Source organism: Magallana gigas, chromosome 5, assembly GCF_963853765.1.
Source record: "Magallana gigas chromosome 5, xbMagGiga1.1, whole genome shotgun sequence".
NCBI classification, from domain to species: domain Eukaryota; kingdom Metazoa; phylum Mollusca; class Bivalvia; order Ostreida; family Ostreidae; genus Magallana; species Magallana gigas.
In genome coordinates, this window is record NC_088857.1 from 25484231 (window position 1) to 25509556 (window position 25326).

General features: G+C 33.1%; 1 protein-coding gene across 2 annotated transcripts in view; it reads left to right on the top strand.

The window, feature by feature from the left end:
* Positions 1-25326, top strand: part of LOC105336972 (low-density lipoprotein receptor-related protein 4) — a 64221-nt gene that overhangs the window by 12011 nt on the left and 26884 nt on the right. The window contains exons 5-27 of one of the 2 annotated variants that reach the window (XM_034470956.2): positions 357-479; positions 653-778; positions 2276-2395; positions 3263-3379; positions 4083-4208; positions 4351-4545; positions 5236-5428; positions 6140-6390; positions 10506-10646; positions 10897-11007; positions 11709-11834; positions 12213-12473; positions 14858-15088; positions 15241-15400; positions 15555-15772; positions 16704-16880; positions 17292-17417; positions 17982-18199; positions 19488-19675; positions 20116-20317; positions 23162-23351; positions 24089-24220; positions 24336-24473. In XM_034470956.2, coding sequence (XP_034326847.2) covers positions 357-479; positions 653-778; positions 2276-2395; positions 3263-3379; positions 4083-4208; positions 4351-4545; positions 5236-5428; positions 6140-6390; positions 10506-10646; positions 10897-11007; positions 11709-11834; positions 12213-12473; positions 14858-15088; positions 15241-15400; positions 15555-15772; positions 16704-16880; positions 17292-17417; positions 17982-18199; positions 19488-19675; positions 20116-20317; positions 23162-23351; positions 24089-24220; positions 24336-24473 — 3870 coding nt within the window. The remainder of the gene's footprint in view (positions 1-356; positions 480-652; positions 779-2275; positions 2396-3262; positions 3380-4082; positions 4209-4350; positions 4546-5235; positions 5429-6139; positions 6391-10505; positions 10647-10896; positions 11008-11708; positions 11835-12212; positions 12474-14857; positions 15089-15240; positions 15401-15554; positions 15773-16703; positions 16881-17291; positions 17418-17981; positions 18200-19487; positions 19676-20115; positions 20318-23161; positions 23352-24088; positions 24221-24335; positions 24474-25326) is intronic. The other variant, XM_034470962.2, reaches the window with a different exon arrangement.

Below are 25326 nucleotides of genomic sequence, written 5' to 3' on the forward strand. Positions count from 1 at the left end.
AACGTTCATCAAGATATGAAGTTGGTTGGTCACGTGTTCAAATCCTGTGAAGCCCAAAGGGCTTCTCAGTCGATTTGATCATGTACCAACCAACTTCGTATCCAGGTGAACTTTTTAACATTACTGTTTTTTACTTACATTTACCGGTACATTTGAAAAAGATAAATAGTACAGAACTGTTAAAATAACCTAAATTTTATGTTTACAATAATCCAAGTGACAGCGATAAGTGCGTGCTATGATCATTGTGATGTCACGAAAAAGTTCATACAGAATTTAACGTTTACACTAATCTATAGTTCAAATAAGGAAACCTTTGCAAATGTAAATATCACTCTATGAATTTTTTTGAACAGCTGACTCGCCTACGACCTGTGGAGCCAATCAGTATCAGTGTGGAGATGGCATGTGTATCCATAACAGCTGGCGCTGTGACAGAGACCAGGACTGTTCTGCTGGAGAAGATGAGCAGGATTGTCGTAAGTCTTGTGGTACCAGACTATGAATTGTTCATAGCTACTCATGTTTGAAGCAAGGCTCTCTGCTGCATTATTTTGATACTTAATTCAATTTCTCACATTTATTGAACCACAGCTGTTATGTAGCTTTCACATGATGCTAAAAACTGTTCTTTGTGTTTAATTTCCTATAGATGCTGACCAGTTGTTTTGTGGTGTACATGAGTTTCAGTGCTTACATTCCAAAAGGTGTATTTCAATGGCATTGCAATGTGATATGAAGAATGATTGTGGGAATTGGGAAGATGAAATGGACTGTGGTAAGAAATGATGTGCAACATAATTTTTGCAGCACAAAGCAGTACTCTCTTTTGAAAGAATAATGACTTGATAGCACTCAGTAAATTGTCAATAAAAAAATGTTGGAATTTATGTCTCATTTTGCATATATTTAAAATTTTTGATACCAATACCCCAATAGAATTCCTTTTTTTTTACTCACCTGAACAAAAGGTTCAAGTGAGCTTTTCTGATCAAACATTGTCCATAGTCTATCTGTCTGTCCATCTGTAAATTTTCACAATTTTACCTTTCTCCATAACCATGCACTGGGCCAAGCAGCCTTAGTACAAAACATTCTTGGGGAAAGGGGATTCAATATTGTTTAAAATGAAGGACCACACCATCTGTCCAGAGGAGATAATTTAGAATAATGAAAATTTTGTTGGCATTTTTTTTTAAATCTTAAAAATAGAAATTTATAGAGAAAACATTTTAAAAATATTCATGAAAACTAAAATGCAAAAGTGGCTCTACGATAAACATGGAGAAAAATTTAAATAAACTTTTAAACAAGATCTACTTAATTGTCCAGATATTTTTATATTCAACGAGGCTGAGTACAGTCCAAGGGCGCATCACTTTGTGCATCTTTTTTTTTCGTGCAGCCAAACATGCAGTTATAAATATCTTCTGAATTGTATTTTTATACAAAACTAATATTATATGTAAGGTTCATAAGTTGAAAAATTACAATTTTTATGAATTCTAAAAGTTAAAATGCTGAAATAGCATTTACACTTCATTGTTTCCCAGTATTTTAAACTATGCATAAAGCCAAAGAAAAATGTATGATTAGCTAATTTATTCGAGGTGGCGACTAATTTTAAAAATAAGAATTTATTGACAGAGCATTGAGAGAATTATTTTAGCATTTTAAAAGTGTTATTTGTAAAAAATTAATTTTTATAGGCCAATGTATACCACAATATGCCTTTTTTTTTTTTTTAAAGAAAACAATCAAATTTGATATTATCCCTGGAACATAAAAATATGGTGAAAATTTAGTGTTTTTTCAACAAATTCCCAAAGGGTCCCATGGTAAAAAGTGTTAACTTTTGAGACAACCCCCAAGGAAATCTGGGTGGTATATAATTTTTTTTTGTTATCTTAAAATAATTACCGGTATATCCCGGTAGTAGTAAAACTACATGCGAGAAATTTCATCGAAATATCTAGGGTAGAAAAAATTAGACTCTGCCTTGTTAATACTGAAAAGCTGATATGATCGGATTTATGGCTACTGTTGTGATGTGGCCCCTTGGCTTGTTGTTCATTATTAAATATATTTGCGCTAAAAAATAACATGTAAAACTGCTGCTCTGGTTCTTAAATATTCTAAATACCGGTAATATTTTATTGAAGATGAAATGGTTAAAATTTGGTTACTGTTATACTGTTACAAAAGAATTGTTGCATAAATATTGTTGATGTTTTCCATGACATGAATTGCAGCCCTGGATATGTTTTGGTTTCAGGGATGCAGCAGCTGTGTGGTGGACATGAGTTTGCCTGTCAGAATGGCAGCTGTATCAGCACGAATTGGGTGTGTGATGGAGACATCGACTGTGAGGACAAGTCAGATGAAAACAACTGCAGTAAGTTTCCCTACCCGGTGCCTTCAGCTATCATGATTGCTGCATGTTGAATCATTACAAGTCAGTTTTTCACAGGTTAATGATGGGCATGTTATTTTGTGCATTGATTTTTATGATGAATGAATAAATAACTTTCTTTTATAATTGATTGAGGATGTAAAATCATGGATGAGGGAGAATAGAGTCACCTTGAATTGTAATGATTCTAAAGTATGATGATTGTTTATAAGAAGGCTCAATGGTTGTGGCCAATTTTAGAGTATATTGATCTCCTTTAGCAGGAGAGCTCTATATAAAAATATTGCCCATGGCAAACTTTTATGGTGAAATAGAAGGATTTGTTCTAGCTCCACTATATATTAACAGTTTATAGCTAAACAAATCATATCTTAAAATTTTAGATAGATCTGTTATGTAATGGTTAATTTGTCGACCATTCAGCCTCCTTAAAAACCTTTAATCTTAACAGAACAACTTGTAGATAATAAAAATGTTCAGTAAGGCCCCATAAAATTAATTTTTAGATTCTCATCCTGCCTAAATGTGTGGATTCCAGTCATATTTGTTATCATAAGAATACAAATGTCTTCATGCATTAATAGTTAAGTCAAAATAACATGGAATTAAAGATTACAAGTGGGTTTGTGTACTCACACCAGCATTAACAACTTAAAAGAATAGAGCAGTTATTAACTCTAGAACATAAACGGTGAACAAATTAAGTGTTTTTTAACAAATAAAAAATGATAAAATAAAATCCGATCACCCGCTCCATATTTTTTGCAAATCAGGATGAGAATCTAATTATTCATTTTAAATGGCCTAATGGGAAGATTTATCTTTTTTTTTTCTTTTTTTTAACAACAGCTATAGCACAGTGCACCAGCGAGCAGCTCAAGTGTGACACAGGGTTTTGCATTGCTAAGTCAAAGCGGTGTGATGGAAACTATGACTGCCCAGATAACAGCGATGAAAGGAATTGCAGTATGTGTAGTAATGTTATAAGTGAATCCTTACAATCTACGTGTAAATGTATATATTGCTCTGTTCGCTGGATGGTTTTAGTTTGTTGGAATTCTTTGTAATGCAGTTTTATGCAAATGATGAATGATCATGAAATATGATTAAGATCAAGTCAAACTTTGTTATCTCCCTTGAAATAGTCAAATGACTTTGAAATATGTATGGGTTTGAGATGTCCATGACGATAAATTTGGCAAAAATTGCAAAAAATTAATCATTTTTGCACTCAGTCTGTCTTTGATACCTGGTTAAACACTTTGTTAGATAATTGACAAAGCAATTTGAGATATTTTGTGTTGGACAAACAAGGGTTTATTCTATCCATTTATACAGTAAAAACAGTAAGAGTAAAAATATTAGTGTTCAAAATACCAAAGTTTTACTGCTCCTATCATATTCTATATGTACTTTTACTGTAGAGCAAAATAGAAGTTGGTCCCCCTTTGCTAAACTAAATATGTATTATATTTTTATTTTTGATTACCAGGTAATTTTTCAATTAAAAATCCGGCATAAAATACTTCCATTTCTAAAATTAACAATTACAATTTTTGTAACAGTAATTGACATGTTAGAATTGTGATAAGTATACAATAAAGCAATTAGATGTTGAAGTGGATTTGTGAACTTATTATTCTTTAAACCCGTGCTTCACACTTTTCAGCTTATAATGATACAAAATGTAATGGTGCGGCCTCCTTCCAGTGTGGAAACGGAAAATGTATCAGTGTGCCAATCGTGTGTAATGGCATGGATAATTGTGGAGACGGAACTGATGAGACAGACTGTGGTAAGAGCCACATTATTTCTTCTAGATTCTGAATTATCCTACCATTATTCAATAAATCAGATTAACTTGGTAGCTCTTTAATACAGCTACATGTATGTAGAATACATATTAATTGTACTTAAATTTATCTTTTGTATGGCAGTTGATGAAGATGTGTTAGTGTTTGCTCGGAGACATGCCATTAATCTGATGTCCCTGTCCAGCTTTGAGTACCATTCTGTTCCAGTGCAGGGTATCAAAAGTGCCATCGCTGTGGACTTTGACCCTGTGGAAAAACAGATTTATTGGACCGACAATGAACAGCAGTTCATCAGCAGATCTTACCTTGATGGCACAGGTACAGCTACATGTATTGTATCATTGGTATTCACAGGTTCAAGTGTTGTATCATTGATATTCTCAGGTATAACTGTTGTATCATTGATATCCTCAGTGATATTCTCAGGTACAACTGTTGTATCAGTGATATTCTCAGATACATTTGTAATAGCCGCTGTATCAGTGATATTCTCAGGTACAACTGTTGTAATCAGTGATATTCTCAGGTACAACTGTAATAGCTGCTGTATCAGTGATATTCACAGATATTGCAGGTACCAGTACAACTGTTTTATCAATGATATTCTCAGGCATTAATATATGTGGATTTACTGAAAATTAAAGTTTTAAGGATACGTAAATTCATGGCTAATGTTTTTATCAATTTTTATAATGTTTTACATTCAATATATGTTATGAAATTGCATTGTGTGCATTAATTTCATGGAGCAAGTCAACAAGTAAATCCATAATAATTGATAAATATGATATTAAGTTATAAGAATATTAACTCACACTGCAATTAAAAAAATGGTTGACTTATGATTAAATCTAAGTTTAGACATGACCATATTGTCCTTGGCCCATCAAGAAAGATTATTATACCTCTACTTACTTTTTACTATTTAATATTTTAATAAATATACCAGTATTTTGCCGATTCCTTGAAAATTGTCGTAAACAGACAGTCACTGCTTTAATTTCACAGGCTTAGAGAATCTGATTCTTGGAGTTCCAAGCCCAGATGGAATAGCCATTGATGCAGTAAATCGTAAGCTATACTGGACAGACACAGGAAAGAAAGAGATAGAAGTATCTGACTTGGATGGGAGGAACAGGAAGGCAATCGTTACTGACCATCTTTACGAACCCAGGGACATTGCTGTAGACGTAAAAAACAAGTAATTTTATTGTTATTCTTTAACCCCTAAAAAAGCAGCATTTGATTTTGCCTCTGACAACTTGAAATTATGATGCATAACAAAAAAAATTGATTACCCTAATTGCACATTTTTGCATATTCAGTATAAACATATACATATTTCTACAAGTAAGATTTAATTTTTTTGGAAGGTAGTATATGTAAATGCAGTAGAGCTTTTTGAATCCCCATCTATGAATAAATAAAATGAATTCTTAAGATCTTAAATCAAAAAATTGCTTTAACTATTTAGCTTTAATCAAATTAATTGTTTAACTAGACTCTCATCAGATAACTAATTAAAGAACTTGTAAAAGTTTAATGCTTAGATAAACATTTTAGATCAGAAAAATTATGCCTTATATGGCTTCTGAGAGAAAAAGTTGCCAGTAAACATAAGTACTGGTACTCCAAAATACATGTGGGTTTTACATTTTGACAGATTCAGAACGATTCAGGAAGTTGCATCATGCATACCCCAAAAATGAGTTGAACTTCCCCTAAATTCCACTAAAGTTATAATTTTTCTAGTACATGTATACAAGTTTAAAATTCATACTGAATGCCTGAACTTAGACGCTGAAAATGTTAAAAGTTGATTGAGTTCATTTTGAGTGGCCTTTTTCTTGCATAACATTTTAAACAATCCTTCAAATACTAATATATATGTCATGTTTTGTTAACTTTACAGAAAAATATACTGGTGTGACTGGGGAATTAATCCAAAAATAGAGAGAGCTAATTTGGATGGCTCTTGGCGTGAGACTCTGGTCAATACTTCCTTGGGCTGGCCTAATGGTATAGCACTGGATGTGAAGAGTCAGACCATCTACTGGGGAGATGCCCAGAAAAGCTGTATCGAGAGAGCCAACACAGATGGATCCAACAGAACTACATTTCTGAATGCCGATGTACCACATATATTTGGATTAAGTCTATTGGGTAAAGCACACATTTGTTTATTAAGTTATAAGACTTAGTTTACTTTTTGTAAGTTTATTGGGCATTGCAAATTAGGTCTTCAGACTTCTGAGCTTTTGGATCAGAGAGCTCAAACTTTAGCCATTTGTGCGATTTGCTAATTCTGTTTGGAATGTGGGCTGTTTCTACAGAAGTCCTTCACCAGTTTTGGTCAAAGAGCATTCTTGGCCAAAGGGCTCTTATTTTTTAGCTCAGCTGAGCAGAAGACTTTGGCATCATTAATTAAAGTAGATTCAAGTTTGTTTAGATCCTGATCACTATTGGGGTCACAATGAGGGGGTTGAATTTTGACATAAAAATAAATAGAGAAGTATTTATTTAACATGAGAATAAACAAGATCTACTCTACCAAATTATCAAGTTATGATACCCTAAAGCTCATTTCATCAGTGATGGCTATTGTTGCTGATGTGAGCAATTTGGCCCCAGGCCCTGGGGCCATAAAAGTTAGACGAGCTCACTTTTCATCTCAGTTTCACTTTTACGAATGGAATATAGAGTGGAAAAGTGAGCTCATTTAAATTTTATTGCCCCCAGGCCAGGTCTCTTGTTTTAAAGTAAGGATGTGACCCTTGAACAAGGTGAGATAATAAAGAAAATATAATCAAAACTACATTGGATCTCTTGTGAGCAATTACTGGTAAGGTCTTCCGTACAAACTTTATATTCAAGACATAGATGAGTTGCAGACACATAATAGAAAATATTACTTTATATTATATTATATTATAAAAAATTATATATTATTTCGAAATTCGTGCAAGATGAATATGTACATATACATACAGCAACTCCTTAGATTCATTTATTCGTTAGTCCTGTTAAAATCTTCGCTAGTCTCTCGTGGAAATTGACAGAAGGCGGCTTGGCTACTGACCATACAGAGGCAGTCCAGTATCTGTGCACAAAAAGATTTTTTTTTTCGTCCAAAATGTATTTAACTTTCCCTGTTAGCTGTGCATATTTGCTGTATGATTAACACAGAGACTTCTTTTGCAAATTGCAAAAAAATTGTATGGAAATTGCATAATAGCACATAATACAACATATGTGCATGTTCTACATGTATATGATTTTTACTGTTAGTTTAATTAATTAAACAAAAATATAGAATTTGTGAGGGAATCTCATTGCTGTTGCATAATAGCCAGTTAGCAAGATGAATGTGATGACGACAGTATATGAACTCTATAAGACTATTGCAGATATGAATGAAAACAAGGCATTATTTTCAATGATTTTTTGAAATTTTTAATATGACAACTGTTTGAATATTATTCGAATAGGTGATATTATTCATTACCAAAAAGCAATGTCCCTTTCTGTAGATCCCTTATTTTAAAAACATGCATACTTAATTCCAGGATTCCCTAGCTTTGTTTAAAATAATGAGAAAATATAATAGTGAGCAACGCATTTTTGTTAATATCATTATAAGTTCTTGATCTCTCGAAGTGAAATCACAGTCCCGAATTTTTTCCTCTATATAACTAAGCAAATTTACTGTAGATCTCTCAAACTCCAATCTCTCAAAGTTCTTGATCTCTGGAACTAAAACCTGGGTCCCGTTATACATATTTCATTGTTTTTCACTCTTGGTAACTTGAAGTGGTTGCAGTGTACACACAAATTTAGCTCCGCGTGGACCTTACCTGAGCGGTCAGGTGAATGCCAAAGGGCTAGCGTTGTAGTGTTAATTGGTTGATTACAAAAGTGACACTACCCCTTGCTTCCTTCAAAGGGTAGATAGGTAATTTGGGTGTGTTCCCGTTTTGCACACATTTGATAATTGGGTATAGAACAATAGGTGTGAATTGTGTTGTGATAGCAATTATAGTCTGCTTTCAGTCAAAGATTTTACCTGGATTTTTACTTGTGTTTTATCATTCATTCATCAGCGCCATGAAACAAGAAGACTATAGATATTTTGTTGTGTTTTAGTCTTATAACTAATAACTATCACAATTTTTTTTTCATTTGATAAAATAAAGATCAAATTAATATTTTTAGTCTTAAATTTCCGCTCACTGATAAGAAAAATAAGGATTAGATGATTTGACTTTTACATTTTTGCTCATTTACTTTAAATATAAAACTCGATGAATTGAGGAAAAATTGCTGGTCCCGGGCCAATTGGAAGCTGATTCAGTGGATAATTATATGATAAAGGGGAAAACTACACGGACAGTCATATGGGGTAGTCCGTGTCTCTTTTTACAACTTACATTGTAGATGCAAAATATGTAAATCGCATGTTTATAATTGGTTGTTAGGTATCAACAGAAAGATTATTATGAAAAGAAACAGACCTTTATCACAAAATATTTCAATCTTCGGAGTAGCAGCCTTGACAGTAGATCTTATGATCGACATCACCGCCTTAGTATATTGCGGGTCACTTTTCTGGAGTTTCAAATCAGCAGCTCAATAAATTCCGACAAAAATAATAATTTAAATATTGATTCGATATACCTCAAACTGAAGAAGGTTGAAAATGTATGAATTAGGTCTACATTTAATAGGTTTTGTGAAAAAAATATTTTCAGTTTTTGAAGCATATAAAATTGCCTATTTATCATCATATCGTCATATATTAATTTGTCTAATAGTATTCTCTTCGATTATTCAAGCCACAGCATAAATGAAAAATAATTAGCAGCGTTTTCACTAGACACATTTCCTCCATTTATGTAAGCAAAAGCAATAAATAAATACTAATTTATGATATTTTCTCTTCAAACGTGTAGCGTGTAAATGTACTTCCTAAAGGCAGGAAGTTAAACAAAAGCACTACATACACAACATTTTTGCAATAATCTTTTTTGTTTAAAGAAATTCATGAAATTGTTGATGACCAAATCGATGTTAAAAATTAAATTTCAGAACATGGATGTCAATTATTATGTAAATGTGCTTCTATGCAAGTTATATTGTAACATAAAATAAATGTAAATATCAATTGCGAGTAGATATGTTTTATTTATTTCATTGTCAATTGCCCTTACAGGAACTGTGATATAGACTATAGCAATTAAGCAATTATCTCACCTGGTCAAATTCCCGTTTCGCACACATTTTTTCGATACCTAATTTTCAAATGTGTGCAAAACGGGAACAAACCGTAATTTGTAACTGATCTATCAATTTCCACAACTTGGGGAAATTATGTTATATTAATTTAAAACCTCTCTTTACTTAAAATATTCTGTAATTAAGAAAGCAGGAAATATGAAAGAAATCATGTTAGACTATCCTTCCATGTTATAAATATAAATTTCCAGCTTCTCTAGTTTTAGAACCAAAATGACCGGAACAAAAATTTCCTGATTTATAATTTTTTTTTCGTCTGTTGATCTCGATCTTGATATCTCAAAGTTTAATCATGGTCCCCTGAAGTTCAAGTTATCGAGATTCACCTGTAAATGATACCACCATTTCAAAATGAATAGATGATATCATCTATTCGAATTATAGTCTGTCCCAAGATATTTATGCAGCACATTTGGACGATTTAAAAAAAAAATACACATACCTGTGAAAGAAGTGCACTTGTAATAGTTGAAAGGGATAATTTCCAAGATAATTTCATTGACACATTATCAATTGTCACTCAGAAAAATTCACAGGAACGAAAACAGATTCCTTACGGAGATTTATAATGTGGAATGTTTACATCTTTACTCCATTCGGAATACACTCGGAATACATCGTGCCATTTTTCAACGTTATCATCCGGGCTTGCTGCAATACAAAATCTCCGTAGACATCACATTTTTTAGCATTGTATTGAAACCTGATACGCTAACAGGGGCGTTTCGACTGAGAAATCTTGGAAATTTTTTATACTTTTGAATGAACATTGTTTGAACCCTGAGGTATTTATAAATATCAAGCAATTAAGCAAAATGTGAATCCAAAATATCTTGGGACAGACTATAGTGATATCAATTATTCAAATACTAGGTAGTATTACATATTCAAATGGATATAAATGGTATCAGCAACAGAGGTTGCTTCATGTCTGTTGTAGATTATCTTTCATTGCGAGTCTGCTTTAATTCCAATATGTATTGTAGGAGATTACTTGTACTGGAGTGATTGGCAGAAACGCACCATTGAGCGAGTAAACATTTACTTCCTGCCGGACCGCGAGATTCTCATGACCAGTATGGAGGGTCTTATGGACCTGAAAGCTTTCACTATCAAAGGAAAGAGGAGTAGGTTCAAGTCTATTGATATGCTTCATATACCCACAATTGTTCTTGATGGGCTAATATTTTATAAATAATTATTTGATCATGAACATTTTGAAATTAAAACCATACCTTGTAAGGATGGACAACAAACATTAAAGCCTGGCTCTTACCATGTAGATAGGCTGTTGATATAACAAGGATCAGTGATACATGTAGTTTATTTTTAATATTGAGTAATTCTTGATGAGGATAACACTTGTTCTGCCTGTAGATCCATGCAAGTCAACCCAGTTTATGTGTCGGTCCAGTCAGTGCATTGACAAGGAGCAGAGATGTGACGGCATGGCACAATGTCTAGATGGCTCGGATGAAGCTGGCTGTCGTAAGTGATGGCATTTTCTGGAAAGTTTTGGTTAATGATACTATATTTGATTACTGTACAGTCAAAACTGTCTTGCTTGCCACCATTAAATCAATGGCTTACCTTGACCAATGGCCATTTTTTATTATGTCCCCTACCAGTGGTTATCAGAGTCAATATTTTCTCCAATCAGAAAAATATATATTATTACAACAGTAACTTGAAGCAAAGGGTCTGATCATGTCGAGTTGCCAGGCGCTGATCATAAGATCAAAATGTCGCGAAGCATCGAGTTTGATCTGATGATCTGCGCCTGGCAACAAGATGTGATCCGGCTCTTTGGATCAAGTTACTGTTATAATGATAAATTGATTATATACCCTTGTCTATTTAAAAGTTTTAATTACAAAACTTTGTTTTTAAAATCTACTGTATGAGGTTTACTTATATAACAATGCTTTTTTGAAACGAACTCTCTTAAAACGCACTAAAATACAGATTTTATTCAATGCAGACTACATCATCAGTTTCAGAGAGTGATGGTACAGATTCGGAAAACCACAGTGTGGTGATCCAAAAAATTGGATCACACTCTGTAAAATTGACAGTATCAAGAAGGGAAAATTGATTGGGTATATAATAAAAGTTCTTATAAAGTACATGTACATGTTCTATTTTTGCAATTTCCCATATGTTTCGAACAACATATTGACTTCATGCAGGGTACACCGACGTCCATATCTGTAGCATTGATCAGTTCCATTGCTCCAATGGTCAGTGTATAGGTAACCAGAAAAAGTGTGATGGTGTGGGTGATTGTGAGGACCAATCAGATGAAAGGGGATGTGGTATGTTGTCTAAATATATCCTTGTACTGGTGATTCCTTAATAAACGCTAGGAATTTATATCTGCGTAATGTCATGAGAAGCAACCCTCAAAGATTTTAAAATCTTTATCGCTTTCGCTTTTCAGACAGTTTTGAACTATATGAAATTATAAAAAAAAAATTGACACTCATGATTTTATATTCTTACGATTTAATACAAAGCACAAAACAGAATTAAGTACTCTTGTAAAATAAGGAATTTAAGTAAAGGGAAAATTTCTACTTAGTAGAATTACAAATTCAGATATTTTTAAAAATTTTGAAAATTACATACTAAGGCTAAATGATAAAAAAGAATTATGGTTACCAATATAAGTAGTTTTGAATTTAATTATTAAGCAGATTCGACAGGGAAAACTTCCTGTACACTTGGTAATGGAGGATGTGACCAAATTTGTGAGATGAAGCAGACGTCAGTTCACTGCTCCTGTCACCAAGGTTACCAGCTGCTGGGAGACTGGAGAAGGTGTCAGGATATTGATGAGTGCCAGTGGGAGGGATCCTGCAGTCAGAGATGTACAAACACCCAGGGCTCTTACAACTGCTCTTGTGTCCCTGGTTACCAGTTAAAGACTGATGGGAGGGGCTGCAAGGCTGAGGGTAGGAAATGCATAAATTTGTTAAACAGCTTTAATGATGTATTTTGATGCCAGTTAATTGTATGTAGAGCTATTATCTGGTCTTGTTCAATCAGACGCACTTGTCTAGAGCTTCAAAGCTTTGCACAAACAAAGTATGTGGTTGAACTAGACTGAATATGAAATGTGCTTAAAAAATGATAAAAAAATGTTGGAATCTTAAATACAATACTAGTATTGGTATTTCTAATGTAATTTCAATGAATTTCTTTTGTCATTAATATGCAGTGATTGCAGAATATTCATGTTGGTGTTGGTAAACAATAAAAACAGAGAATGTCTTTAAAAGAGTGATTTTTTATGTGTTATTACAATGATTTATTCTAATCATTCTGTCAATTATAACTTTTACAGAGATGAAGTTTGAAATTTTATTTTTGGCCATGTTATGGTAAAGAGCTTAAATATTTTTTACTTTCACTCACCTTTTGCTAAAAATTCATATTTATAGGTATTGGCAAATATGTTAAATGCAGAGTAAAATGAATAGAAAGTTACAATCTTGTATTTTGAAGCTGATAAGTTAAAAATGTTACCTTAAGCTTAAAGTTTATAAAATGAAATAGTCTATGAATTTCATAACAAAAGGATATCTGTTGTAGAAATTGGATAGAAAAATAAATCAAACATATTCTTATCATTCCAGAATCATGTTAATTTTGAATCTTTCTTGATGAGGAATTTTATGAGATTTCCTATTCTGCATACCAGGTTAATACAAGTTTAACTTCACAACAATCATTGTCTTACCACTTCTCAACCAGATCATAGATTAAGGAAGGAGTCCTCTTGTTATTAGACATATTTCTTACCGTATATAAAAGAAATTCATGTAATTTTGACACAGTCAAACATAACATATAACCTTATGATTCTATCAGTTTAATCAAATTTGACCCTCTTGTTTTCACATAAAGGTCAGGTCAAGGTCACTACCTTTTCCCTCAACCTAAAGGATGATAAAATATATGTAGTTATCTGCAGTAGTGTAGACACCTGTTTAAGCTATAAAGTTTCTATTCTTTGATGAAATGATACAATATTAAAATGTCAGGTTTGTTAAAATAATGGTCCCGGGGAATAAGGTGGGGCCACAAGGGGGGGGGGGGGGTCATATTTTTACATTGGAATATATAGAGAGAATTTTTATGCCCCTGTTCGAGGAAGAGAGGGCATATTGCTTTGCTGCTGTCTGTCGGTCGGTCAGTTCACCAACAGTTTCCATTCATTTTCTTCACAAAGGATGTACATATTGAAATGAAATTTAGTATACAGGTTTATCATAATAATATCTAGGTCAAGTTTGATTTTGGGTACTATCAAGCAATTTTCAAAATGTGCCCCTTGGACATTGAAAAATTACAATTATTAGTAGTTTTCGTTCATTTTGTTCGCAACTGCAGAACATATTGAAATGAAATTTGGTATACAGGTTTATCATAATAATATCTAGGTCTGGCTGGATTTTGGGTAAGATCGAGCAACTTTTGACAGAGTTGTGCCCCTTGGGTTTAGAAATTTTTTATTTTTTCCAGTTTCTGTTCATTTTCTTCGCAAAGCATGCTCATATTGAAATAAAATTTGGTATACAGCTATATCATAATAATATCTAAGTCAAGTTTAATTTTGGGTATGACCAAGCATTTTTTGACAGAGTAATGTGCCTTGGATGTAGAAAAATTTCAATTATTTGTAGTTTCCGTTCATTTTCTTCGCAGATGTTTCAAAGGGAGGGGGGCGTAAGTGTTTTAGAAACATCTCTTGTTTTTGAGAATCTCACCAAATTCTCAAAAACTCAAATGTTTTAATATATGGTTTTACTGGTATGCAAGCATATTGACAAATTATTGATTCTTTAAAATTTTTTAGACTTTGGCCCTTGGATAATTCTTGGCATCACAAGTTTGATGTAGGTTTACATCCCATTTGATTTAAATCTTCTTGAGAACTATTATGCTCAATATGTGAAATGACTATAAATCATCCTGTGACAAAAATGGTATCATTGATAAACAGAATGTTAAGGGAAAAAGTTGATTTTTTTTTATTAAATACAGGATCTGTTATACTACATTGTAAAGCTGATTTTATGATGTCTATTGTTGCTCAGGTGAGCAATGTGGCCCATTGGCCTCTTGTGCTTTACACAATTGCTTCAATTTGTTTCTTGTATTATCTATTGTGAAGTACATGACTGTATAGGTTTATTTATATGAAATGATACTCCTTTTACTGGGTTATGTATGAATTAACCTCCTCATAATTAGATGCTAAAATGTTAAGATAACAGATCCTATATTGGTCAAAACTAAGAAATCCTACAGTATGTTGATATTACTTTTGCAGGTGGAAAGGCGTATCTGATATTTGCAAACAGAGTTGACATCAGGAGAGTGCTGACAGACAATGCTGAGCATGACTCCATCTTGCAAGGTCTGGAGAATGCGATTGCGTTGGATTTCCACCTGAGAGACGGTCATGTGTACTGGTCGGATGTGGCCTTGGACAAAATAATGAGGGCTTTCTTTAATGGCTCAAAAGCAGAGCCTGTTGTGGAGTATGGCCTGGAAAGTCCTGGTAAACGATGATACCATGTTATTATAATTAACCTCTTTGGCTTTTTCTTTCAAAGAACATAATCAACATTTTTTTAAACACATAATTATTAAGGTGTGAAGTACAATTCATATTTACATCTGTTTCTTAAAAAAGGTTGTCTTTTGGTACAGGTGGACTGGCATTGGACTGGGTTCACAATAAACTGTTTTGGACTGACTCTGGAACTTCAGTCATAGAAGTCATGGATCTAGGTATTCACAGATATCGCAAAGTACTGATATGGGACAATATGGAAAAGCCTAGAGCCATTGTTGCACATCCTAGACATGGGTAAGTATTGTTTTACTTCCATGATAAAGGAGTTATAACTTCTTGTAGTGTGATAAATTTTTTTGGTCATGAAATCCTAGTATAAAATTGCTTCATATTCTACCTGTAAGGGTATGATTATTTGATAAGGATGAAATTAATTGTATTTGGGTAGGATGTTATTTTGGACTGACTGGGGACAAGTACCAAAAATAGAACGGAGCTATATGGACGGCAGTAGAAGGGTAGTGATCACCAGTACCTCGTTGTTCTGGCCAAATGGGCTGACCTTGGACTATGCCACGGACAAATTGTACTGGGCCGACGCCAAGCACCATGTCATCGAGTGTGCCAACCTAGATGGATCCTTCCGAAGAACTGTGATTAACACAGGTAACAGGCTTATGTAGTTAAGAGGGTTGGATGGTCATGGCCATTTTTAGACTATATTGATCTCCTTTGATAAAAGACCTTTGTTTGAAGGTGGTATTTGAAACCTCCATATTATGACGTACTTCCTTATGAAATACATTTGTAAACAATAACATCAAATATAATTTTATACCTAGATGTTTTCTTTCCCAAAGTTGTTACATAACAGCGTAGCACAATAGGTTAGAGCTTAAACTAAAAATGGAAGTCATGAGTTTGATTCCGGCGGTGGGCTTTTTATAATTTTTACCTTTCCAAATTAAAAAAAAATATTTTATGTTTTTGATCAATTTAATTTACTTTTATCTACATTAATAACAACAGGTGTCCCATACTACCTTAAGATATAGGAAAATGTTCAACTTTTAGATCTAAAATATATGGAATTTTTCTTGACTAAGTTACAGTTTATGGCTTCAAATAACACCCCAAATTTTGAGGTACATGTAAATATGGTGGGTAACTTTGTTGACTATGCAGCCTCTATAAGAGATGGAATAAAGTAGTGAAAAGAAATTGCATCATTTTTTTATGTTGTTGGTGAAATATTTATTAATGAATTTTTTTGTAACTAAAAATGTAAACAAGAAGGGGGCATTTTAAATGTTAAAAATAAACAATGTACAATATAATGAATTTTTTTTCAAGGGGTTCACTTTCATACACAGGTAATTTATAAGCATGAATGTATAATTTGATTTTTATTTTCTTTCATTTTGTCAGGATGGTTTTTTCTCTCCATTGAATTATTATATGGGAATGAGATTATTTCAGAAACTTTATTTTGGATGTGATCAATAATTGATATATCTTATGGTTGTCATAATCTTCCATTGTACACAACAACGAAAATGAGTTTTTTCATGGGGATAAAGACCTGGTGATTTTGTAGGATTGCCTCACCCCTTTGCTTTGACACTGTTTGAGGACGAGTTATACTGGACAGACTGGCACACCAAAAGCATCAACAAAGCCAACAAGTTTACGGGAAATGACGTAGAGACTGTCTACAACCGGCTCTATTTCCCCATGGATATTCACAGCTACCATCCTCAGAGACAGCCTGAGTGTAAGCACTGAGTAAACTAGCCAATGTTTTGTTTTCTGGAGGGTTTTTAAACCCCATGCAATGAAGTTGCGAGAGGTATAATGTTTTGACTGGTCTGTCAGTCCTGTTTTTCCGTATTGAAGAGCAAGGTATTGACCCATAACCCACTACATAAGTAAAACATGTACAGAAGTTTTTTCCATTTTGCTCATACAATTATCCGAATCAAATATTACCCAGTTGGTTATTCCATCTGTTTTATAAAATGGAAATCATTTTAAATGTATTATTTGTTTTAATTTTAAATAATTGACTCTTATAGAAAACTGTATTAATTTATAGGACAAATATGTACTAGAAGTTCAGATGCCAACAAATTTGACCATTAAATATTGATACATATTGATGCATTGAATCACCCCTTTATTTCAGCTCCAAACAGATGTGGTCAGACAAATGGAGGCTGTAGTCACCTGTGTTTGCCCAGTGTGGTCGGCTTCACCTGTGCCTGTCCCTCGGGTCAACACTTGCTGTCTGATGGACACAACTGCACCAATGGTATGCTGCGTATGTCAAATGATATTGTTTAGGCATCAAGATATCTTTGGGAGTTGATTTTTAAAACAAATCCTCTCTGTGCCGTCACACTAACACCAGAAGTGAAGTGGACCTGTCTGTTCATGAGATTAATGAAAGAGAAGATTGTTTCTATTATTCATTGAAACCTTAACATGCAGTCAAAATATATGTTATAACAAAGTTTCTACCTAAAAATATTTCCAGCCATTATAATACCATACACAACATTACTCATCAGGACTTGGGAAAAAAAAAAAACAATCTGTAGTAAAACAAAACAATTACCTCAAGAGCAACAGGCTAAAATAGCAGATTAAATCTTATTAGACTTCCTGTTCCGATAAACTATCAAAACTGACACAGAATTTGCAATAATGAGACATTGGTCAAACAACAGTTTTAGTATAAAATCAACTCACTTAAGTAGTTTTATTACTTTGATCAGATGAATAACTGTACACCAAATTGGAGATTTGAAATTTTCAGTTTTCTTGAATTATTACATGTACCGGTATATGCGATAAATCGATCTTTTATTAATAGACATGGCCACATTTCTGCTGTATTCAACTTCATCAGAACTTCGCAGAATGAACATGGACCCAGCTGTTGGGGTGGACCACTCCGATTCCATCATCCCGCTGACCTCTGTGGGTCACGTGATTGGCCTGGACTTTGATGCGGAAGAAGACTATGTTTATTACACAGATACAAGTCATAAGACCATCAGTCGCGCCAAGTGGGATGGAACTCAAGAACGGGTAACCCAGCTGTTCCTTGCTATATCATAGATACAGTAGATTCCTTATTCTACATGAGTACTTAATTTCTCGACTCAACCCTTTCGCATCAAATCATGGGAATTTTAAAAAATGTAAAAACCAAATTTTAGTCATAGTCTCAAATAGTTTACATCCATCTGAAAATTAAAAGAACGAGATTTCAAAATCTGGGAGATGTGCTTCTTGCAATTTTACGCAGATATTACAGTACCTTTAGAAAAAGGTTGTGTTTAATTAGATGGAGAGATAGATTAAGTAGAACAGGTTTAATAGTGGGGAGTGAACAATTTCATCTTGTTCATCTCTGCTATGTGAAATCATTGAATAAGATTTTTTTTATGGATCAGATTCAAGTTAGATGTAAATAAATTATCCAGTACTTGTTACATGTTTGTGAAATTATGAGACAAGTGTAAGAATGTTTTATAATGACTTGTTTTAAACAGTAAATTGCTATATGTTCTGTTCCTGTATTTAATGTTGATAAATACAGTGGGGTGCCATAAAGGAATTAATGACGTTACCTCACAAGATTTTGAAATTTGAAAAAATGTTAATATGTGGGTTTATTCAATTTCAAATCTTTGCCATAATATGCCATGTTGCTAAGACATTTTTCATTATCCAACGGCTTTATTGGATTTGATCACACCTCGACCATTATTATCACCTCATAATACTCAAAGGATGATTCCTTATTCCTTAATTATAATATTGTATTATGTGATCAAATAGAATAATGTTTTACACGATTCAAAAATATTTCATATTTTATATCTTGATACAATGCCATACCATGTATAATAACAATATCATATTGTATCATTATATATTACAGTATTATATTGTATCATATGATATATACCGGTATTGTAAAGTAGCATAGGATGCAATATCGTATTTTATATTATAATTGTATTACTAATAATAAACATTGTATCATACAATACTGTATTAAATGAACATATGATTATCAAACTATTGTTAGCGTATGATATACGATATTTTGTCAAAACTTTATCCATTAATATCCAAGATCATTAATTATGATTTTCATATAACATGATAAAGGTGGTCTAAAAAAGATGACGCCTTGTCTCGGTGAGCTTTGTAATCTGTGATTACCTATGTTTTCTTCAATTTATGTATTGTATTCTTTTAAAAGTCCTGCAAAACTGATTTGACTTTGGCCATTTTTGCGAAATCTTTTATAGCTTGTGACTGTATGTTCTGTTCTCAACACATTGCTCTGAACTTCTGTAAATAGGTGCTGGTGAACAGTCGGTTGATTGTCCCAGCAGGCATAGCTGTGGATTGGGTGGGCAGAAAGCTGTACTGGACAGATGCTGAACTGGATGTGATAGAAGTGTCCAACCTAAATGGCAGCATGCGGACTGTGCTTGTGTGGAAGGGCATGGATCAACCCCGTGACATCATAGTGGACCCAGAAACAGGGTACTGCCTCATTCCTACACATCTAGAAACAAAACATAGTGATGGTATTGAATGCGACACAAGAGTATCCGATTTCCAGAGTTCATTATATCATTAAATAGTCATATATGACGAATTAAATAGCAAGCTTTCATATCTCTTTTGCATCATATGCAGGACTTTTCCTATTTTCTCTAATAAAGTTGAATGTCAAGTTTGATATTTGAATGATTATATACAGCTGTAATTATAATTGTAATGTATATTCAGTGTTCTATATGGAAAAAAAAAGTAGCAAATATATTTTCCAAATTTCTGTGAATCATTATTAGCAGTTAGATGACATGACTGAAAGGAATGGAGGTACTGGTAAAGGACAGTATTACCTATACATGTACATTTACTATGCTTGCTCAAAATCCTTGTTACATGAAGAAACTAAACATTGGCTGTTATTGTAGCTATATGTTTTGGACTGACTGGGGTAAAAAACCTAAGATTGAAAAAATTGGCATGGATGGAAAAAGTAGAAAGGTGATCATTAGATCAGGACTTAAGTGGCCTAATGGTCTGGCACTGGACATAGAGACGGAAACCCTGTACTGGACAGATGCAGGAACCAGCAGGATAGAATGTTCCACAGTAGATGGCCACAACAGAAAGGTACAACCAATGCTTTAATCATACTAAGAAGATATCTGACTTATTATTGCTTATGGGGATAATAAAACTAGGTTTATGGACCCCCCCCCCCCACAAAAAAAAATTAGATTAGAAGAACATTGTATATGTAATACTTTAAATGGAGGGGACCAGTTTTGTCTCTGCTTTGACCAATTATTAAAAATGTGTAACATGTGTCTCAAGAACTGTAAGCTTGCAATTTTAAGATAACAGTTTAATTTGAAATGAAAGCTTTGTTGAATATTATAATTTTTTAATTCATTTAATAAGGGGAATTAATCTAAATATGCATTTATAACCATACTTGCCAACCTCCAACATGTGAAAATCTGGTCATGACCAGATTTGGAAAGTAAAAAATCTGGTCATAGCGCATAACGACATTCACGACATATTTACCATGGCATGCATTTCATAGGTATATACATTAGAAATATGTGTTAAAACTTATGTGTAATACTTTATTGCAAAGAAGCATTTTAATTAACAGTTGCTGATTTTGAATTTTGTAAAGTGATCTGACACAGAAAATGGAAGGTTGTGTTCAGCTAAAAAAAAATTGCAAAAAGAGTTTCTCTTACATTAACCTTGCTTTTGAACTCTGTAAATTATGGCATGAAAGTTGTAAGTGACTTGGAAGACTTTTGTGTGTTAAAAAGCATTCTATACATGACTTAGTGTTTTTGAATGTTTAGTCAGATCATTTTGGGCACAAAATCCAATATTCAAATGTGCGTTACATAGAACACAAAAGCCTCGTTTTGTACTCGATTACTTTGTTTTACCTATGGGAATTCATTTTCCCAGATATGTTGATAGGTACAAAAAATAACGTTTTCTTTTTGTTGGTTTTGATTCCGCTGGCCCCGATGAAGACCTTTTCTTATTGGAAGCCATCACACTTAATGATTTAAACCTTCGCTTAGTCAAAACAACTCACGATAATAATTACACTTATGTGTCTGTTATAGCCATCGGCATTGTTTACGCGTTACGTAAATCCAAGCTCAGCTTGGGTTCATAGCTGGAAGTCAAACGCGCAACGTAATTTAGGAACCAAATCCGGAAATCGGGAGATTTTCGGGTTGTTCGACAAAAATTGGGTGAAAAGCATGACCCGCCGGGTCATAAAAAATAATCGGGTGAAGGGTTGAAAAATCGGGTGTGACCCGACGAAATCGGGTCAGTTGGCAAGTATGTTATAACTAAATAGATACAGTAAACTTCGGTATCTCGAACACTGATATCTTGAATACCACGGATATCTTGAGATACATTTGTGGTCCCGGCCATTTTTACTATATATGTGATTATAGAAAAACCTTGTATGTCGAACATGGAAATCTCGAATATCCTGTTTATCTCAAAGTAAATTGATGGCCCCAGTCACTAAAACACAATTTTACGGTGTATTGAACAGATCTGTTAGTATAGCACGTGCTTTTACTGAGGTCACCTGTGATTTTCATGCCTTAATAGCCCCAAGCTGTTGAAACCCTTTCTCTATAATTCTATAACTAGGCAAGCCAGGTTATGGACCATGCTTACATAGTGACATCGGATCATATGATAATTAAACAAAGCTTGTGAATATTATAGCATAAGCATACTAAACACATTAAAGTGAAAAAGAAATCAAGAAATGAATGGATTAAATACTTTTTGAGGTATATTAATCTGTACCAGAGAGTCAATCTTTAGTTGAGATCATATCTGATAAACAATCTACCAAAGTACCGGCCTCAATCATGGGGGATAGTTAGATTATGTGGCAATATTGTTTTACTTAAAGTTCAGTTCAGACCAAAAGAACAAAACTCCAGGATGTATCAGAAGTCGAGAAACATACGAATAAATTGAAATGTTTAGTTTTGTTTTTCTGTCTTTCTTTTTATCGAAATCGTTTTTCAATTTACATAGTGTATTGTATATCCAGTTATCAGAATTGCTGACAAAGACGATTCTTTTGATAAGTATTGCTTTACATGATAATTAAAGAACAGCTGATGGTTTATATATTTATTTTAGATATACAGTAACAAAAAATAAAAATCTTTTTGTGTTTTATGATACACTATGAATTACGATAACAGAAATGACTGTATACATGTGTGTATATGCATTTAACATAGTATGTGTAGGCATATCTATAGAAACATTATAGACCAACTTTCATCAACTTCGATATCTTGAACCCTCAGATATCTCGAAGTTTTTCCTGATGCATGGTTTTATGCCTTAAGTCTATTAAATCATAATTTTGATATCTATTTGTTAAACAGGACTTACAGCATATGTTTCAAACAAATCACAAATCAAAAATTGCTTGCATTAAAAAGAGCATTGAAACTTTCAAAAATTGCATGACTTTTATTTTCTTCTAGAAAACCTCCTACAGGAAAAAAATGTTCCCTGGGAAAAAATTTGTTTGTTAATTGAAAATTTAGATTAATTTTCTTTTTGATTATAATCATGAAATAATACTCTTATTAAGTACTGATTAAACAACACTTTATAAGAAGGTTTGTCAATTTTACTCCACTGATAGCCTAGTGGAATAATTGGGGTCTTTAGGCGAGTGATAGTCAAGTGCTTGTATTTTTTTTTTTGGATACTGTACATCCTTTTCAAATCTATTATCGCTACAGTAATGTGCAACATGACTTTATTGATAATTTATAATTACCTGTTTTTGTTTGTAAGCAAAGTGGGTAATACAAAGCGTTTTTGATCTGATCTTTTAATGTGGATGTAAACATGCCTCCATTTTGTACGAATATTCATTGCATCATACTGTACTGATACATCTTATATTTTCAATAGGTGTTGATCTCAGTAGAAGTACAAAGTCCCTTTGGATTAACTGTATATAAGGACAAAATCTATTGGACGGATCGCCGAGAAAAAGGACTTTATTCTGCTGACAAAACAAATGGCTCTCATATCGAAGTCTTGAAAACTAACTATGCAGACATCTGGGATGTTATGATGTTCCACAAAAATCGTCCTGAGGGTAATGCTCAATTTGTTTTAAATTAATGCCCCCTACCACCCAAGGTTGATTGTGTGAAGGCAGATTGTTTTAGTCTGTAATTCTGTCATTCTTTCAAACCTATAATCTTCTGTATACATGTAGTTTTTGAAAGAAAGTTGAAACTTTATTTTTGTTAAAGTTATAGATACATGTAATACTGTAGAAGCACATGTTTTTGTTGGGTTAAAATTTTGTTGTTTTTAAACTAAATACAACTTTGTTGGCATTTAATTTTATCTTTTTGTAATCCCTAAAATGTATCGCGTATCAACTCTGCATTTATTAAGATTAGGTTAGAAATTTGTCCTGGATTTAATTTCATTAATTTTTACTGCCAATGAAAATAATGAAATTAAATCCCAACAAATATGTCTGCTTCTACAGTATAAATGCCTTGAATTGATATTGGTGGGGATCGCAAACTTTAAACTAGCTTAGATCATTATTTTTGCTATTCCTTTAACATTGGGTTTGATTAAAATATTGAATGCAAGCAAGTGTTCAATGATAAGAAAAATACTATTTTGTATTTTAAAACGGTTTAACCGAATTACAGCCAAGATCAATTGCAGCATATAATGTAAATAAATCAGATTCTTGGATTGAAGTTTTAAATTTATATTGCTTCTACCTATATGCATATGGTCTTCGATGCTGTTGAAGTATTAAACATTAAGTTTGAACTTTTTGAAAAATAACTTGATTTTAAATTGCAGTTCACACGGACTGTAGTGTGAACAATGGAGGCTGTAGTCATTTGTGTCTGGTGGCCCCCTTACCCCAAGGACATTCATGTGCCTGTCCCTCTGGAGTTTTGTTAAAAAAGGACGACAGGACCTGCAACTCTGGTGAGTCCCTAATATGAAAAAAGGAATGTGTTCTGTGCTCTACTAATATGAACAGTATTGCTTAACATGTTTTGGTAACTTAATTACATTTTCATTACTTTTGTCTCTTTTCTAGAAATGAACAATTTCCTGATATTTGCACGTAGGACAGACATAAGGAAAGTATCTCTAGATGTGGAATACTTTGCTGATGTTGTGATGCCTGTTCGTCAACTCCGCAATGTTATAGCCCTTGATGTGGACACTATCAATCGTATGTCAGCTTGTTTTATGCATTGTCATACACTCAATTTTATGCAATAGATTCGTGAATAATAATTTTACCGGTATGATCTTAAATTTGGACAGTTTGAACATAGAAGGATATGAGATAGGTGAAAGTAATAGTCAAAAGAATGATATCCCACAACATTTTATACATCAATAAATTATAGCAAAATTACCATAACTTTGGTCATTTTGAAAGAGAGTGGAGAAAAATGAAATATCCTGATTAGTGTAAATATTAGTTTGAATTGTTTTATACTGTAATTATTGTGTACGTTTAATCGTCGATTTGGTAGTCAATCTATCATTGGTTTTATTCTAGGCTGTGAACCTGCTCTTTTAATGAATATAAAAAATAGAATGGGCATGCCTTAGCGCATCTCTAAAACAATCTTCTTCTTAAGAACCACTGTTTCAGAAATGCCAATATTTACACCAAAGCTGATATATATAATGAAGATTCTAAATTGTAAAAATTGTGACAGATGGAGCAATACTTAGGCCCCAAAAGGGGTTCAAAATTTAACAAAGAAATATATAGAGAAAATGTTTAAAATCTTCCTCTCAAGAACTGCAGTGCTCCAATTTGTGATATTATTATGCAAGCATCCTCAAGTGATGTAGATTATAAATTGTTAAAATTGCAATTCCCAGACCAGTACTGAGGCTCTGAGAGGAGTTCAGAGTTTAACAAAGAAATAAATAGGGAAAATGTTTAAAAATCTTCTTCTTAAGAAGTACAATGCTACAATTTGTGAGATAACTATGCAAGCATCCTCAAATGATGTAGATACTAAATTCTTAAAATCATGATGGCTGGACTATTACTGAGGCCCCAT